Raw genomic sequence first — 21,097 nt, 5'->3', positions numbered from 1 at the left:
GCCGAAAGGTTACAATACGTTACGAATTTATGATAATTTAGAATACAGTATAAGATGCTGAATTAAGAATAGGAGCGGTTAAAGTGACGCCAATTAGGGGATGTCCTATAATGGATGCATGAGTAGCTTAATATTAATCTATACACCAAAAGATTCATAAAGTTATGTTATTAATCCAAATCCCTATGAGTCTCTACAATATGTAGAATGTTGAGTTGGGTCTTTATGCGTGCGAGATAGTAATCATAGTGCCTTCATCACTAATCCCATTGTAATAAATCTTATAACAGAAATAGAATTTCTAGAGACGAAATTAAATGTATTTTATCAAGCGATAACGGATTTTCTTATTAAATAAACATTTGTAACAATACTTTTTCAGGACACAATCTAATAATATAGTCCTATTTTTTCCACCAAATGAGCATGAATTTCGTTACGATTGAGTTGACTTAGTTATACTGTCTTGAGAGCAATCGTGTCGGCGATGCTCCGCAGAAAATCTGAGTGGAGGGCCGTAGCCTCCTTCTGTGAGACCGTCATGGTCCAGAAGGAAACAGCGGAGCGGGAACGGGAAAGAGCCGATCCTGCTCGGCGGAGATGATGTTGATGTCGTTTCGGCCCTCCCACAGCCCCGATGACGGGGGTTTAAAATATAGGGCGTAATTCTGAGATACGTGAGGTGAGAGCCTCGCATGTCCCATTTCAGACAGCTGAGAAGAACGGCAGGTGGGATGGTCTCACGTTGCTGTACACACTAACGAGGAGTGCGGAAGATTACTTTCGCCCCCTGAGGAGAGCTCCGACACGAGTGGAGCACAGAATGAAAGGGGCCCGCAACCTCTCCGATCCATGCCGAGGACGGCCAACGCAGTGATTTTAGAGGGTAAGAATCCTACATAAGCCTCCCTTCCCCCAACTAAGCCGGGTAAATTTCTGAAGGCTTCCGTGGATTGTGATGCTGCCTAAAAAGAAACACATGTCACTGATTAAAAAGTGGGAATTATAACAATAGAAATGGTGATGATGATGTCCTTCTGAGCGATTTCGACCCCTTTGCCAATAATTTTTAATTACCCTTCGCCAATAATTTTTAATTGGCCCGACATGGAATTTGAACCTAGGAACAATTTTTTTTTAAATTAAACTACATAATCTGTGTATTCATTTAGAAACTACTACAAATTTCGAAATTAGATTTCTTGTTAATTTAATTTAGGTAACTGTAAATTACATGTACGACAAATTATATAATTTTAGCAAAATGTCTACTTAACAGAATATAATTAATTACATATAAAAGACTATTTAGTGGTCTGTATAAAGGCATATTATAATTCATTTTTACTTTAATTTGACACAAACACATGAGCTCTCAGTGGAATATGTGGTTCAGGCGCAGAAACTAATTTGCTTTACGTGCTAACTGAGGCACAGGAGTGTTGACACTGGTAATTTTTAAACTTCTGGTTGTTATGAAAATGGCTTTCTGGCAGAAAAATTCAATAACTAATCCGGCCCGGGTTAATCTCAATCTATAATAATCTTGGGATCAGCTACCTTATAATATAGTCACTAGGCCAAAGAGGCATAATGTACAAACCATTCCTTATATGGGTAATAAGTAAGTATTTAGATAAATATATCTGTACGGACCCCTCTGGTAAAGTTGGAGTTAATATCAACACATAAATCCCATAAAGCTTAGTAAATAATATATTACTTATATTTATTATATCATTGAATAGAAAAAAACACAATTATTCTCTTATTTTTTTTTAGTTTTAGTTTAGCAAACACAAAACTAAGAACTAGAGTTTCAAAGTTCGCCTGAATTTGAGATAAATTTAGGTTATCGTCCATGCGTGTTCGTCATAGGGGCAATTGGGTTCATTACATAGTTCTATAGAACCTTTTTTATCGTTTCGAAATTCCGCAAATAAAACACTAACTCTATACACAAACTAATGAAACGGAATAAGTACAATAACAAATAGAAGAATGGATTTTAAATAATATTATAGAAGATAATATTACATTAGACAAATCACTAATCTAATTGGTTTCAGAATTTTGAGACAAACGTCGATTATTCATTTAATTTATAACCTTGAAACATTATTCGGTTATATATTAAATAATACCTAACCAATGACTGCTGCAAGCATCCGTACCCCTGATGAGTAACGAAAAATTCCAAGTTCAGCATTTTATCGACCACACGCGGTTCGTTTCAATCCGGGGAGAAATTTGATCAGTCAGTCGTTAGTACTTGCTTTGGTCCATGTTGCGATACTATTTGTTGAAATTCCCCTTAGGTGAGATTTAGCTTCCTATTTTTGGTTAAAATGAATGAAGTAACTACATGAATGCTTTTTAAATAAATGCCATAAAAATGTATTTCCAATACCGTTAAAACAAAAGAAACGGAAGACAAAATTTGCACGTGTCACAATAAATTATATGAAGTTGCGTTTAATGATTTTAAAAATACAACTTTAGTTAAGTTAAATACAGTTTAAGTATCATCAATCAAAACAATATTTCTAATATACGTTACTTTAGCTCTTAATATCAATTAATTATAGTTAATCAGAAGACTCAAAACATCGTACGACTACCATAATGAATACATACATAATGAATAAATACATAATGAATAATAATAATCTTGTGCAAAGTGATGAATGAATATATATTTTTACAATTAGTGCAAGTATTTCCATTCCAAGCCATTGTTCTGTACAAGCTTGAGTGCAACAACTCGGCTGTTCTGCACACATAAATACCGATAACTTTTCTAAAAATTCGGGTTTTTTAAGTTTTCCGACTTAAGAGTTAATAGTTTAAAAAACAACTATTGTGGTTGAAGTATTTTTAATTACTGGCATTAAAACACGTCATCAAAATCTAAGTAGTTTTAACCGGTACCGGGACGGATATAAAAGTGACGAATTCCTCCACTAATAATCAAAATCTACAATTATGATTACATAATGTTATAATATTCAATCAAATTAATACTGCTTCAAACGCATATCCATGGTAACCACTGAGATGAATTTAATATATCATAGTAGACTTACTGAATGGTATTGTGTATCAAAATAGAGATATATCATTTTCATTTATATGTAAGCAATGCTCTGTTAGTAACTTAGATATTAAACACTTTCTTATTCCATTGCTGGGCTAAGGCCTCTTATTTTCAAGTCAAAGGTTTGGAGCTGCTCCATTGATGAAAGCTGGATACAGGTGCTAGATTTTCATCCACGATGTGCACGTTTCTTCACGTCGTTTTACTTCACCGGCGAGCACGAGATGAATTATAATTATATAAACACAAATTAAGCACATGAAAATTCAGTGGTGCTTGCCCGGTTTTGAACTTGGAATCCTTGGTTAAGTATTTAGGATTCACGTATTCCAACCACTGGACACATACATGTTATATGTATACAACTCACTCGATCGTTTACAGATATTTTAACGCTAGTCTATACCAAGAAAGACCCTTTTGTCGGTTATCTAGATTAACAAGCAAGATTAGCAACACCAGAACATTTATTCACAGGCAGTAAGACACTTAAAAGAGATAATTTTTTTTAAAATATAAACAGCCAGATGGGCAGAATGGCCACCTAATGGGAATTTGTCACCACCGTCCATAGACATTGGCACCGTAAGAAATATTAACCATTTCTTACATCACTATTGTGCCACCGACCTTTTAATAAAAATATTGGCTTGTGGCTGTCTTTACACGAGCACATATTATGAGCTTGCACAAAGCCTTGTCAATATGTAAACAAAGACAAATTCAAGCTACATTTTCTAACCATAGCATATTGTCTGACATAAAACTTACATAACTAGTTGTTGCCTTACTACTGTGACATCTCGCATTATCATAGTTGTAATATAACTAGTTAGAACGAGACAGTTTGCTATAAACAACATATCTCTTGTAAAATGATCCGGCATGATCATGTAACTTTCGCATTATAACCTCTACAATGGGTTGCAACATTCGATCGTGATCCTAGTAAAGTAAAAAACTTGTGAACGTGTCATTGCCTCTCTTTCTTTGAGGAGAAGGCTTAGAGCTTATTCCAACACGCTCAATGCAGTAGCAGAATTCCAGGAAATTAGATAGTGCCGGTTTCCTCAAATAATAATTACTTGTATGAAAATTTAGTGTTGCTTGCGCGATCATCAGAAGATATTTACGAGTTCTATCTGTGTCGGCTTCCCATCATCTCGATAAGTATTAGTGATTCTAATAACTACCAATTAATGTAAGGCATCGGTGACGTCAGGTAAAGATAAAACATTTCAGTAACTCTTCTCATTTCAGCAACATCCAAATCTGACGATATTAATTTTTTATCACTATTGACGAGCTTTGATGTCATTAATAAAAATATAGAAATACGAGAAGAAAAAAAGAAAAAAATGTTCGAAACATGAAAATACATAAAATATGTTTTCCTCAATTTTTCGATTCACTAGTTATGTTTCATTACATGTATAAATGTTTAATCAGAAGATACATTTCCGCCCTTATTTATTGTAGTCATAACACAAGACTAGTTATCCACAGTATTATCCACAGACTAAGCGTCGATGCAGTTGTTTAGCTTAATTGCTATTTTTTCCATTGTTCATGACTGTACAATAGTAAAAATAAGTATAAATTGCAGGCATTAACTATAATTGCCATGTGGATGCAGCTTCATTACTCGACGAGCTTTACTGTTCAAACTCGCTCCTCCTAGCTTCAGTAAGCTTCCATCACGTCCCAGTCTCTGCTAGTTATTTATCTCACTAATTAATATTTTAATTACATTTATTAGTTTAATCGTTCGAAATATCAATATGCATCGTCTTATACGTAGATTAGTAAATTCATACAACAGCTATTACAATTAGTACTATTCATACAACAGCTACCATTCAAACGAAATTACAATTGCGTTTTATTATTTTTGTAATAGGTTTTTCGAGGAAAACTCCTTTTTTAAAAACCAATATTATAGAAATTCTTCAAATATATATTGATTTTTCTGCTGTCTTTTATTGTAAAAAACGTAAACCACTAATAATATGTTATTTAATACATACCAGTCGTAGTGTGTGTGCGTGGGCTGGGGGTGTAGGTATTAAGTATCAGTAACAGCCTGTTAATGTCCCACTGCTGGACTAAGGCCTCCTCTCCCTTTTTGGGGAGAAGGTTTGGAGCTTATTCCACCACGCTGCTCCAATACGGGTTGGTGGAATACACATGTGGCAGAATTTCGATGAAATTAGACACATGCAGGTTTCCTCACGATGTTTTCCTTCACCGAAAAGCACGAGATGAATTATAAACAGAAATTAAGCACATGAAAATTCAGAGGTGCTTGCCCGGGTTATTTTCATTATCACATTAAACATATATTTAATAATACATAACCCGGGTTTGAACCCACGTTCATCGGTTAAGATTCACGCGTTCTTGCCACTGGGCCATCTCGACTTTATTATGTATTAAGACTTTATTATTTATTAGGTATTAAGTATATCATTTTCTCTACACCTGCAACGTGTTTGCAAAATTCAATGATGTTTACAATGGTAATTTTTTTATAATATAATATTAATTACTTTATATGAAGAATGTTTTTTATTAGACATGCAAAAATATATATTTTTTTTATTTTAAATTATGAAATTATATAATAACAACTTATGAAATTATGTAATGAAATTAAATTGCTGAACATAGAAAATACGTACAGATATTCGACATGAATCTTGATTCCAAAAACACACTTTAAAGAAATACCCGAATATGTGTTACTGTAAATTAGGTAAAATATATATTCATGTTTTACTGTCTTGTTTATCGAACGAACCTAATAAAAATCAATTATATAAATAATTTCTTACCTTGTTTAATTAAAGTTAAATTGTTTTTATTTAAAGCTTGGACTTACAATCTTTGGTAAAAATGTAATATCTGAGCTTTTTGTAGGCTTATGATTAAAGTAATGTTGCTTAACTAATTATTTAATTAAGAGTCTTGATGTTCCCGTTTGAAGACGAGAATTTTACCCGATACTTACAGTATTAGGGATATATGTAATTTGACAAATTAATTTGGTCTTCTTAGAATGAATTATAAAAAAGTTACAAAGGTGTATGTCCAATGCAATACTCACTCATTCGAATGCTGAAAACTTATACCATTTTATTGTGGTTAATTAATCAATAATGAGAAATTAAAATAAACCATTTTTAAAATTCCTAATAATGAAAAGATATTTTATATATTTGAAAAGTAGTAAGACTTTGAAGGATAATCAGTAGACTTATACAAAAAATCTATCAATATATTCTTCAATTGATGTAGGTCAACATATTTCGTCCACAATTCGCAATATTGCGTCTTGCTCAGCACCTTTGACCGCAAAGGGTAGTGAGATGCGATCATCATAACGATATCCACACTCGCACTCTTTAATTCATATGACGTTTCACCGTGACTAAAGAAAATGTGGTTAGATTATTAATTTTTCTTCTCTTTCTCTTCCTCTCCCTTTCTATCTTTTAATACTCATATTAAGCTCTCTTTGTCACGTTATATCGTTCATCACTCCAAACTTTATGCCGAAACCGATAAAAGTTCAAAATCTTTATTTTTTCTATGATTGACGTAATTCTTAATTGTATTGAGTACTTATTTGTTCCTACAATTACCTTTTAGCCTTCCTCTTACGGTAAAATAAGTTATAAAAGTTTGTTTTTTTAATGTATCATAAATTCAGTCATCATTCGTTGACTAAATGCTCGCTCATGACGTAAAATCCCTCAGCTGACGGTCTTACCGCCGTCGTCGTTGTTTATACAACGTTTAATATTTTATGACTTGATGTGCTATATGAAATGACTTAACAGCTATACAGCGTTTATTCTAGTGGCTGAGTTATTTTTCACTATTATTATTAATGATACTGTAACACAATAAAAAAAATCAAAAATCAGTAAATCAGTAGAAACTGGTATGCTATTAATGATGACATAGTGTATATAAAATTTATATAATATAGTTTTCAATCTATTTTTGTAGATTGGTATGATTCGCGAACTACACATTTTGTTTACAAGATCAATATGTAAGGTAAGATCGCAAATTAAAACACACAACACAAAAAATAAAAGGCTTTTCTTACCAAAGTCAAAATTATCCATGTTTTAGAAGTCATGTCACCTAAAAGGCAGTGACCTGAATGGATGCTTACTCTCGTTGGGATGCGTTTTTAGGTTAAGCGCATTGACATTAGCGCGGTATTGAAATATTAAATCTTAACTCAAATCATATTTTATAATATAAATGAATTAATAATTAAATAAACCACACTTGTGTTGTATATTTAATTTTATTTATTACCCTTAAAAAAATCAGTTCTTTTATTGGGTTATTTAAAATATTGTCTCTCTCTGTCTCTTTCTTTCTTTATTGGTGAAGATGTTTTATTCGTATAATGTTTCAGAACTAACAACTAATTATATTATATTATGTGAAAAAGAATACGAGCATTAATAACTGGGCTAGCTATTGATTATTAAATTATTAACTAGCAAATACCCCCGCAAAACTGAGGTCAATTTTAAGCGCCTCACCGTGGGCTATGTTTCATTAATCAATTTCAAATAAACAAGTACTCGTTGACAAAGTACGAACCGATTCATCGAGTGAGATGCCTTTGAGATGAGCGTGGGATTAGTCCCTTAATTTATTACTTCGAAACGTCGCAGTCGGAAGTTAGGATTCCTTTGTGTTAAAATACGATATCATGGTTTTCACATCCGACTTAATTACAAGTTAGTTTGTGATAGCATTTGCGGAAGTTCGTACTTCATTAAGAAAACTATTTAAGATTATTCATTATATGTATTTTTTTAAGCTCAATTTTATTTGTTAAACATAAAATCAGCTCGGGGCCATGGGTGTGGAAACTGTTGAAACGTCGGAGAAAAGATTAAAAAGGTTTAATCGTGGTCGAAATCTGAATAAAATATAAAAATTATACTTGGTGGTAGGGAAGCCTGTTTCGTTTACCACCCACATATCAAATATATTCTACAGTAAAACAGTTATACTTAGTATTATATTCAAATTTGAATGAGTGAGCCAATGTAAAACTGCGTCTCTTATGCCTGTAAACTACAGACATAAGAGACGCAATATCATAGATCGCAACATTAGTGGTGCATTGACGTTGTAAGGGATGGTTAATATTTCTTATTAGGCCATGTCGATGGACGATGGTGACCACTTACTTATCCTAGTATGCCTATTTTAAATAAAAAGTGAAAATTTATCTGCGTGCAACATATGATATCAATATTTATAATATAACTTTTCTGTACAAATTTTAAGATCTTTAAGTATCTTAAATGAGAGTTTGTCAAATATAAAGAAACTTTTTAATGCGTTCGCTAAGAAGTCTTATTCCAGCGACTACGTTGTTTTGCGGATTTTTCGCAAGCTCTTTTTAAGTTGAACATTTTCCTTACACTGATTTCATTGTAAGCTAGCTGCCCGTACTGATTTCGTACAGGTAAAATAAGAATTTCTTTCCTTGCTTAAATAATTCGGACCTATTCGCCCGAAATGTGATAATGAATCGTACAACACGCCCCGTTATTTAAATATCTCGTAATATTTTAAAAACTACTTAACTTACTGGTTAGATTGATGAATACTGTGTCATCATTAAACTGAACTACAGTTGTCGTTATTATTTTACCGTTACTTATATTTAAAAGATAGATTCATGCTATTTATGATTTTTCTGACTAATATTTTCTACCACATTCACATAATTTCTGCCACATTTTATATTCTGCCACATGTGTATTACACCAACCCGCACTGGAGATCACATAAAATATAAAACTAACATAATTATCAAGTTCGTCATTATATCTGTGTTATTATATTTTTAAAACACGAAACATGTCACGTTTAGTATATACAATGACAACTACATGTGCAACTAGTATGTACAGTATTAAAAAATTTAACCGTCTCGGACGACGGTTGCGAAATATCAAAATTGAATTAAATTGTAATTAAAGAATACCAATAAATAAATATGAAGTAAATTAAATTTGAACACAAAGTTTCGATAATGAAATATATATTTTTTCTTATTATTATTATATATATCAATGTAGTATTTAGTATAAGCGCCCACTCACACACAAGCGAGTTGAGAGCGGCGGCGGTCCAACTGTCCAACGGTCAAACAGCATAAGAGCGTTAGGTCGTCTTGGCAAACGAGTCGGACTCCCAAGACGCGCCGATACTTGTTTCGAATCAAAATAATGTTCTATATACATTGATATAAAAACCTCATTCTTTCATCTCAGTGAATTGCAAGCAAACTAAGATATTATGTTAATATAAATGTAAAGTATAAATGCTCAACTGTTCTTGCATTTTAGATGTAGTCGACCGTGGTTAGTCCGTCGGGAAATTAGCCTTCATTATTACGAGATTGAGTCACTCACTAAAAATGTAATTTCCGAGTTAGCACCCTTCTGACGGGAGCCTCTGTTGCACCCTAATTTATTTATAAGAATGTAATTATTATTTATAAATTCCCTTAGGGAATTAAGAGAAGCTATTGCAGTACAACTTAATAGGTATTTAATGAGTATGGTAATTATTTAATTTTACCTTTGTTTATCTTAATTTTACCTTAATTTAGTAAAAAAAAATGAAATTTATTGTGTAAAAAATGGCGAAATTAAACGTACAAATTTTAGTTTTTGGATTTTTGGAACAGACAAGTTAACTTTAGACATTTAATTATCCTCAGAGATTATAATGTTTCCTCTGAACTTGTTTGAGTTATATGATAACTATGCATTAACTAGAGACGTATATAATCAGAATTTTACTATTTTTAAGCGACTTTAAAAAAGATGCCTAATTGTTTTTTTTTGTATTTGTTACCTCAGAACTCTTTTGATAATCTACATATTTCCAAATTGATCTCATTTTTATCAAAATCTAGTTCTGATAGAGGGATTAATGAGGAATTGAAGAAACTTTTTAAGTATTATAGATGAACATATAAAAATTAAAAAAATATATATATATTTACAAAACAAAAGTACAGCTGAGCAACGGACTCCTCTAATTTTGATGCGATTGTTCGAAGGTAATCAAAAATACCACAATTTTTTGATACATGATAAAACTGAATAATTTGGTTGTTATGCTTAACAAAATTATATTCATTAAGCGCTAGTAGTTCTTTTGTTTTTACATTTGTGTAAGTGCTTTGTGTGTAATTTGTGTAAGTGTTTTAGTTATAAATATATTTGGATAAAATAATCATTTAAATTTTCAAATGTGATGTAATTTATTAATATATTTACATACTTGTGACTAGAATGGGTGATCCGTAATAAGATCGCAATTTTGTCGCAGCACACGGCTTTGGGAAATAACTTTTTGTTCAAATTAAATCTTTATATTCAGCGTCTAGATTCTAGTGTTATAACAGCATTTACGAATAACGCGCATAGCTACAAAATATCTTGTTATCCCCTCAAACGTTTTAAGCGTTTAGGTACGTTACACGGGGCCAACTCATGTTTACCTTTTGTTAACTTGGCAAAGGAAATAGCAAACTGAAATGGCTACACCTAACCCTTCAATACTAAGCTTTCCTTTAACGAACATGCAAAAAAATATTGAAAACATTTCGAAACAAAATTTTGTATTGAATAAAAACATGTTTTTTATAATTATTGACCTCCAAGTCACATTGCGATATAATTTTAGCACATATTTATGTTTTAAAATAGTTCGTGTCTGTGTGTGTTTGTCCTTAATTTGACCTTAAATTATTATATATCAGTAAACAACTTCGATATTTAATGATACCATTACTTTAATTTATTTATATTTAACGATCCTTAGATTTCGTTTGGTTAAAAATCTAATAAAATAGCTGACATTTCTCCCCCAAACTTAGTTTGTATTAAATTAAGTTTGTGAGACGAGCGTGGGATTATTCATGCAATTTATTACCTCAAAACGTCATTAACTTAAGTAAAGATACATCTATACTAATAATATAAAGAAAAAAGGTCTGATTTTTGTATGTTTGTTTGTGATGGATAAACTCAGAATCTACTTAACCGATTTTCAAATTTCTTTCACCAATATAGTACTTTGTTGCTATTTTATCAGCGAGGAACAAAACTATATTTTATTATTATAAAAATTAGGGATCCCTACGCAAATTGCAATAATGTAACTCAAGGTTCTGAGCTAGGCCATAAAAAAGATAATTGTTCAACTCGGATAAAGTCGGGATGGTTCGTTAGTTTGTTATAAAATACGACGTCATGGAATCCAAACTTCAGTTCATTGCTGGGCTTAGATTTAAAGCTACTTTGTGTAAACATTGGCGACGCTGGATTGAAAACGAGGTTCATAAAACGAACGCTTTAATCTTTTAAGCTCTTGGCGTAAGCGGATTGAGGAATAAATAGTTTCAGGCTGTCTATTAACATCAAAAGACATAGTAAAAATATATAAAAATTCTTCGTGCTCGATCTAGATTTTATACGACAGTTTTGAACACCACCATAAAAATGTATGTTTTTTTATTAGTGTGATATTTTGTTTTATATTATTTCAGCTAGGATTAAATTAAATTTAATTGATATCAAATATTAAATTCACATATACATAATGTACATACATATATATGTACATAATTCAATATTTTAAGTAGATTAGACGTGTAACTAGTTTTTAAAAATTTCAATAATGTTTAAGATTATTCTAGCTAAAGCCTTTGAATTTTATTATTATAATACTTTTGATGAGTTATCAATAACGATGGCAACAAGTGAACACTCTAATCCCACTTCAATCCCCTTCATTTCACTGACTCTTAAACGTACAGTCAACCTTAATATGTGTATAATAGTTGATATTATCATCTCGGCAGATATTGTACTACCATGCGGCAATGCTACGCGTGTTTCCGATTTGAACCCTTTTTTATAAAAATAAAGAGCATATTTGTTTGGCTACTATGATTGGTAGTTCATTATAAAACTATGACACTCTATATGCTTCTATAGATGACCACTTCCTATCATATCTCATAATCCTCGTATAAATTTCATGTTATGTATTAAAAAAATATAATAGACAAAAAGTGGATCGTTTGAAATAAAGGAATTATATTAAAATTGTCAATAATAATAATAATATGTTTTCATAACACCATTTTTTTATTATATAGGTAGGAGGGGCAAATGTCTATTGGCAAGTCGTCACCACAGCTCATAGACATTGGCAATGTAAGCAATACTAAGTTTAGCGCTCGAATAACTGATGAGTGGGTGATACCCAGACGGGATTGCTTGGTATAATTTAAAAAGTTTTATAACAATAATTGTAAGTAAAAAACTATTGCAGCATACTAACAATTATTTAGAATATTAAATAACATTTATTTTATTATTATTTCGTCTTAGTACTTTAATATTATAAAAATGTATCTAAGCTCTTTATAATTTATATCTAAAAATAAAATTAATATACATTGAGGACCAGTCGGTAAGAAAATCTTTGTAAATTTATAATTATTATTTTCGATTCATAATTAAATTGCGGATTAAAATTGTAAAATAGATTAAAAGTTTGACTAAAGAAATATTTTTTTTCAATTCAATATAAAATATTTTCTTTCTCTCTCTCTTTCTCTCGTATCAGCCGGAAAGCGTCTACCGCTGGACAAAGGCCGCACCTAAGGATTTTCGCGATGGCCGGTCTTGCGCTGCCCGTATCCACAGGCTTCTGTCTTTTATTATTATCTATTTATTTTCTTTCTTTTATAAATTGAAATATCAAAAGCTCAGGAAAAGAAGATGATTGAAATTTATCTCAATGCAAAACTGCAACTTCTCTCAAAACTTAAGATAAAGACAGCAATATATTCTTAAGCGACTACCCAATGAATAGAGAGTTCTTATATGCAAAAGAGAACGGATTTATTCATGAGACTTCTGGCAACAAAGTGAGGAATACGAAATAAGTGAAGTTTGACTTCATAATAAATCCACTTCGGAAAATGAAAATGATAAGTGGTTGTGTAAAATTTAAAACAAAATATATTTATAAATTGCTTGCATTTATTTCAACAACGAGCGATTTAATAACTGTTTTTATTCCAATTTTTTTTTTTACATAAAAACACAATTATAATAGCAATTATTCACAGTTAATCTCATGATAAAATATCTTATTGTATATATAAAATTACAAACTTATAAAAATAGCTAAATTTAATTAATTAAATATAATATCACTCCAACATAAAGTACAGTTTGAGAGCTAAACTTTTTTAAATAATAGTAATATTTTAAGAGAATAAATATTTAGTACAAGTTTTATCTTATAACACTTTTTCTCAATTTGTATTGCCTGGACTTTTCATCATCGTCATCATATGAATTTTACAGATTTTAACGGACGGCTGTCTTTCTGACCGAACACCAGTGCATTGGACTGTACCAGGGCAACCATTTATTGCAGTCTTCTTTGCCGATATAACACAGCTACACAATCTTTTTAAAATAATTTCGTAGATCATTATCCATGTTTATATTATTTCATAGTTTTATTATAGTACTTCATGGTATTTCATATCTTCAACACAATTAATCAATGGCATTAAAACAATCAACAAGTAACGGTTGATAGTTTATATATAATATAGCCTTATATATTATAAGGTTTTAATAGTGATTCAGATATTCAGCTTTAATCATATCAGAACCCATTTCACCAATCATTATAGTTGGAGCATTAGTATTTCCACTTGTAATCGAAGGCATTATACTAGCATCTATAACACGTAATCTCTTTACTCCATAGACTTTTAAAAAGTTATTAACGACCGAGTCCTTTGGATTTGGTCCCATTTTTGCCGTCCCAACCGGATGGTATACAGTACTACACGTGTTTATTGCATAGCATTGCCAATAAAAATCACTTTTGAATATATATTTATTGCATTGAGGTATATTCACTCTTTGTACAAAAGCGTTTATAGATTTAAAATATGGCGTCTTCACTATCTCTGTAAGCATTTTTATACCATCGACTGTCGCTTCTAAATCTTTAATTTCGCTAAAATAGTTGCCATTAATTATTGGGTAATCGTAAGGATTTGACGTTTTTAAATATATTGATCCTCTAGATAATGGATGTAAAAGATTAAAAGGAAATAAATATAACGTTTTGTATGTGTTTGATTCGATAAAAGAGTTAAGTGTATCATCTTTGTAATTTTGAAAAAAGTTTTTTATTGATTTACTCTTTTTTCGTATAATTGTTAAGTGACTTTGAAATTCTGGATAAGCCATGTTTGGATTACGTGAAAAAAATACTGCAATATCGGAAATAGTATTATGTGCTAGGAGTCCAGTTTTATTAAACATATATTTTGCGACTTCAAATAATTTTTCTTCTTCATTTTCTTGTCTTGGTTCATCTCCATAAATTGCGATAGGAATGTAATTATGATCTTGTAAATTTTTACCTACCCCCGCTAAATTGACAATACATGAAATGTTCTTAGATAATAAGTGTTCTGCAGGACCGATGCCAGATAACATTAATAATTGTGCAGTATTTACTGTTCCTGCACTTATTATTACTTCATAATTCGCATAAAATGTTTTCTTTTGTTTCGTAATATCGACTTCAACTCCATATGCGTCGTTATTGCCATCAATTAAAACTTTAGTAACAAATGCATTAGTAAGAATTTTTAAATTTTTTCTATTTTTATTAGGATCCAAATATGATTTGTATGTACTATACCTACGCCCATCTGCAGCTGTTGATCTTAAAATGCCTGATACTCCTAACCCATTAAATTTAGATGCATTAATATCTGCCACGCGTTTAAACCCCATAGAATCCCAAGAATCTAAAACCTTTTCAGTGATATCCCTGTATGTGATATTAAAAGTATTAATTACTTGTGGACCTAAGTAACCATATGTATCTCTTATGTCAGGATCATCTAATAATTCAGAATGTTGAAAACTTTCCGCTTTCTTAAAATAGTAATTAACATTTTCTGGGGTCCAATTTGGATTTCCAGCATTTTCCCATGCTTGAAAATCACAGTCTCTTCCTCTGACATATGCCATTCCATTCATTGAACTACACCCACCTAGCATTTTTCCGCGAGGCCAATATACAGAGCCAGCTTTAAGTGCTTGATGACTCACACCATCATTTTGAGTGTAATATTGCCAATCATATTTAGATTGGAAAAGATATTGTCCCAGATATGGTATCTGTAACATTGGAATAACAATAATTAAAAAAAATCTTCTGAATCACATTTTTATGAGGAGTTAATATAATATTTTACGCATTTACTTACATCAGATTCTATAGGAGGCTCAGATCCAGCTTCGAGGAGCAATATTTTCCAATTCTTTATTTCACTGAGTCGACTTGCTACTACGCTACCAGCTGAACCTCCACCGATGATAATGAAGTCGTAGGTTTCATGATCTTATGCGATACAAAATTGATATTAGATACTTATCTTACTCATAATTCTTATTATTAGAGACTAACATTAGTTACTTTATTAATATTGTTTTGTTATTTATTTTTAGTCACTATGATAAATAATGTTTTTAAATTCTTTTAAAATATTATTTATCTTAGCTGTAATAAAGTCATACTATTATTTAAATAGGTAATCAGACATTTACGGGTCTAAATCTTACCTCCGACATAATGGCGATGTGTTTCTGGTATGATACATTGAGTTGCAGCCAGAAAATTTATCGCTGATGCAAATAGCTGAGCAGCCGCTCCTGTTGTAGAAGTACAAGCATTGATAGTATTTCTGAAGACAAATAATTGTTATTATTATTTTAAAGAATTAAAACTCCTTCCCCTTATTGAGAAGAGACTTTAAATTAATACTAGGTAGGGCTTTCACTTAATATGTTTTTGTATTAAAACTAATAGCTATAGTTAAGATGACAATTATTTATTCTTTTACCAAACATCAATGTATTTTATAGCTGTATTTACATTAAAAGATAAGTGAGCAATGTAATTTTAGTTACAAGGAGCATTTAAGATTTCAGGTTCGACGCATTGAAGCCGTGAGAAGTACTTCTTTGCCGATTTCACCACTTACAATCAAACCGACCATTTGAATTCTATATAATATTATTTATATGAATGTATTCTTAAAGTAATTATAAAAAAGGATATCATCAATCGTTAATCCTTGGTAGCGTTCAATTTTAACTTCGTCTCTACTTCAGATAAAAATTTTAATTTTAATTTGTTAACTTTATTAAATATTTTAATGATTTTATTTAATTATAAATCATTTTAATTACTATTAATTTAATTTCGATGTTTCATGTCTGCAGGGCCTTTAAAGTTAATTTGAGTTAATTTTAATGTTATTCTAATAAAAATATGTTAAAAATAGATGTTTTAATACGGGTTTTCATTACTTCGTGAAAGGAATCTTATATGAAATATATAATTATGTATATTATTACGATGATATAATAATATACAAAATGATAATATGAACCGTTTCCGTCGAGAAGGTCTTATTATAGCTACCCTTTTCCTTTTCTGTACATTAAGTCCTAATAAATGATATTATAATATTATATTGTTGAGGAAAATGAAATTTCGTTGTAACCAAGGTTTCCTTGTTGCCAGCCTGACCCTTAAACTACTAGATTGAAATGATCAAAACGGCCAAAAATGAAGTTTAGAACAAAATATAATGTTACAACAAACCATATTCATTAAAAAAAATACTGATATGAAAAATAAATACATAATTATAAAATCAATATTGAGTAATTATGATATAGATACTTTAAATTATTTATTAATGCAATTATTTTATATTTATAACGGTAAGCTAAGTTGAATTTGGCTTATATCCCCCTCGTGCACATTAATACTTCACATTCGGAATAAACGTCCAACTAGCGAGATGTTGCGGGTAGTTTTAGATAGTAGTAACAAATGAGAATCAACGTGGAATAATCGCTATCTATTACACACACATTACATCGTCCACTGGGTGCGGCTGGTGGCAAATGTAACTGGATAAGTATAAAATTGGTATGAAACTTCATTTTAAATCGTACGGTGTTTTTATAATAACTATTAGCATTGCGTGTGGTAAAACTTTTGGTTTATGTTTTTTAAATTCAACTATTTTGTTCATTTATTATATACCTTTTTAAACAGAAATATCTAGTATTCTTGTGTTCCGGTTTGAAGGGCGAGTGAGCCAGTGTAACTATAGGCACAAGGGACATAACCTAGTCCCCAAGATTGGTGGCGAATTGGCAAAGTAAGGAACGGTACATATTACTAACAGCGTCAATGACTATGGGTGTTGGTGACCACTTACCAGGCTCTATGCCACAATTGTTACAATTAAATATTATTTCTTGACATTTAGAATCATACAATCGAAATTATGTAAATATATGTATATCGATAGCATAATACGTAAATGAGAGCCAGTTAAATAGCTTAAACTTACAAAAGAAGAGTAATGCATCTAGAAATAATGCAACATTTTGATAATATGCAACTACAAAATGTATTGTAAAATGTAATGCAGTACCATTCTGTAAGAACCCATTTTGCATCTCACTTTTGAAATGTTGAAAGACGACTTACGGTGATACGCTATTTTGATCCGTGCGTCTTTAAAATGTTATAGATAATATACTTCATGTCGCATATAACTTTTTGACATTTCACTATAGTAGATTGCGGTGAGCTTCGAATTTGTTATACCAGCTCCACTGGACAATGTCAACTTTAAACACTTTAAAATACTCATTATATAAATAAAACTTTATTTTTAAATATTTAAAATGACACTTACGATAACATTATGTTTGTGCAGCTACAAGACGTAGGTAGAACTACTGCGAAGGTATTCATTCAATTTGCCTTTTTATCACGCTGAAATCTATTTTTAAATCTTTTTGAATTTAAAAATCTGTTTTAAAATTCGTGAGCTTTAGCGTGAGGAGAATGGGGAGAGTTGGATTTAATAAGGTTAAAAAATTTAGTTAACGATTTTATAGGTTATTTGCCTTGGAAAAAAACAAATCGTAATATGTATATTCTTACAAACCAGAAGAGAAAATGTCTTTTTTTTTAAAAAATACATGGATGAGTATTTGACTTTATTATAAAAAATATGCAAATAACAAATAAAACAATCATTAATTACTTTAAACGCTAACAAAACCAACTTAAAATGTCAATTCAGTTAATTGTATGTTCGAAGCGCCCAAAGTTCGCGTCAAAAGAAATTAAATATTCCTCTTCTATGACGGGCGATGACGCGCTTTCATTTCATATTTCATATTGATAATTTCCTCAAAATTGGCTTATGCGTCGCATAAAATTATGTTAACTGAAAAAAATAGAGTGTCAAGGTACTCATAAAAATTTATGTGTAAGCATGTGAGCTCATGTACATCTCACGCATATTATTAACGCACTTACAATAACAAATCTTACGCTAACGTAAACTGACGCTTAAAATCTTATACTGAAGTCATCTGACACTCAAAATCTCAGTCTCTACCGTATACCGCGTGCTAAAATGTCACAGGCCTATTATAGATTCTCAATATTCACAAGATAGGATATTTGCTAGGAGGCTAACATTTATTTTACCTATACATAGGCACTATAATTACAAAGTCTAGTCTTTTTTCCCCATGCTCCTCTTATTGGATATTTTTTTTAACTTTAACAAAAATAAGAAATAAAAAAACCTTGTGATTTATTTATGTCTCGTTTTTTCTTGTTCAATGTATTTTGGAAATTATATTTTTAATCGACTTCCGAATTTTAAGTTATTTTAATGGTCTCGAACTTTGAAAGTTAAATTTAAAACATATTTCCACTTTTGAGGTCACTAGAGTGCTGCATTTTTTTTAATCTGTGTTGTGTATAATACGTTGATTTTTAAACGACTTCAAGAAAGGAGTAGGTTATCGTTTGTATTTTTTTAATGTTTACTCCGATATTTGTGAACCGATTTTGAATTTATTTTTTGTTTGGGAACCCTCGCATACAAAAAAGGAAATTCCTTTTCATTCCAGTCCGATTTAAATATAAAGAAAACAGCATCCTTAGGGAAAAAAGTTGGAGATGAAATTTTTACGGGTTCGAATTTTATTTGAAGTGTTTTTTTTTAAACAGATAATTATTTCATGCTTACAACGTAGACAGAACACTATATCGAATGATAAACAATTTTATCCAACAAATTAAGTTTTTATAACATCGATACAAAATATCTTTCACACTTACAGAACAAATTTTAATTTCTTTCGTTTTCGTTTAATAAATATTTGTTAGATTACCAAGATTATTATTATACATCACGATTAAAATGTTTAATGGAAATCGTTTGTTATGTCAAAAATAAGAATAATTGAACAATAATTTGGTTTAATGAAATCCTCTGGTGTGTTAAACTTTGAATATTTCTATGTAACGGGCACCATATATTATACATATGAATACATGTAAATGTACAAACTTAATTAAAACTATTATTATTATTATTACTTTTCCGATATTGTAGTATTACAGTAACAGCCTGTTAACATCCCACTGCTGGACTAAGGTCTCCTCTCCCTTTCGAGGAGAAGGTTTGGAGCTTATTCCACCACGCTGCTCCAATGCGGGTTGGTAGAATACACATGTGGCATAATGTCAATGAAATTATAAACACAAATTAAGCACATTCACTTCAGTGATGCTTGCCCGGGTTTGAACCCACGATCATCGGTTAAGATTCACGTGTTCTAACCACTAGGCTATCTCGGCTTCATTGTAGTATTACACTAAATTATTTATATTAAATCTTTTTTCACCTTTTTTTAGGATCGAATAGCTCGTCTAAATTTCATACAGTTATAATAAGGATTTTGTCCCGTACATTTTCTAATCAATGAGATTTAAACATTCGCCGAACTATTCGCCCTTGCAGTGCTAAGGGCTATATAATACATATGCATAAAACAGAGTACACGCCTAGCCCTGCTTTCATGCGCTTATATTAAAATTCATAAATTATTAAATAAATTAAAATAAATAAATTACTGGTTCGAATAACAAAGTTTTACTGTTAGCAATATTTATCAACATGAAGCAGTTACAGTTAATACGTTATTTATTTTGATAAGGATTATAATTTATGATAATTAAACCATTTTTTCCTTTCTTAAATTAAATTACCATATTATATTATATTTGACGAGCCGGTTGGCGTGGTTGGTAGATACTTGCCTTTTCACGCCGAAGGTTGTGGGTTCGATTCCCACCCAGGACAGACATTTGTGTGCATGAACATGTCTGTTTGTCCTGAGTCTGGGTGTAATTATCTATACAAATATGTATTTACAAAAGAAAAGTAGTATATGTAGTATATCAGTTGTCTGGTTTCCATAGTACAAGCTCTGTACAAGCTTAATTTGGGATCAGATGGCCGTGTGTGAAAAAATGTCCCAGGATATTATTATTATTATTATTATATTAGAAAAGCTACCCTTAAATTTACTTTCAAGACTTCTCCGTGAGCATATTTTGTCAGAAAGTTCCTAGTTCTTGTCATCTTATGTCATCTGTAATACACTATTGTTCATTTGTTTATACTATATATACTATAGCTCTGTATTATTATATATTTTGTTGATATTAATATGTTTTTTTTTTATATAAAATAGGAAGACGGACGAGCATATGGGCCACCTGATGGTAAGTGGTCTCCAAACGCCCTTAGACATTGGCATTGTAAGAAATGTCAACCATCGCTTACATAGCCAATGCGCCACCAACCTTGGGAACTAAGATTTTATGTCCCTTGTGCCTGTAATTACTCTGGCTCACTCAACCTTCAAACCGGAACACAACAATAATAAGTACTGCTGTTTTGCGGTAGAATATCCG

At 31.0% G+C, this 21,097-nt stretch overlaps 1 protein-coding gene across 1 annotated transcript; it reads right to left on the bottom strand.

The window, feature by feature from the left end:
• Positions 1-740: 740 nt before the first annotated feature.
• Positions 741-17,851, bottom strand: LOC126770886 (ecdysone oxidase-like). The gene is made up of 5 exons (XM_050490495.1): positions 17,847-17,851; positions 15,844-15,965; positions 15,489-15,622; positions 14,479-15,399; positions 741-965 (listed from the first exon to the last, which is right to left on the bottom strand). Exons 1-5 carry the CDS (start codon positions 17,849-17,851, stop codon positions 741-743), a joined length of 1,407 nt encoding a protein of 468 aa, XP_050346452.1.
• Between the last annotated feature and the right edge of the window lie 3,246 nt (positions 17,852-21,097).

Source organism: Nymphalis io, chromosome 9 (genome assembly GCF_905147045.1).
Source record: "Nymphalis io chromosome 9, ilAglIoxx1.1, whole genome shotgun sequence".
NCBI lineage: Eukaryota > Metazoa > Arthropoda > Insecta > Lepidoptera > Nymphalidae > Nymphalis > Nymphalis io.
This window is presented reverse-complemented; position numbering and strand designations above follow the sequence as displayed.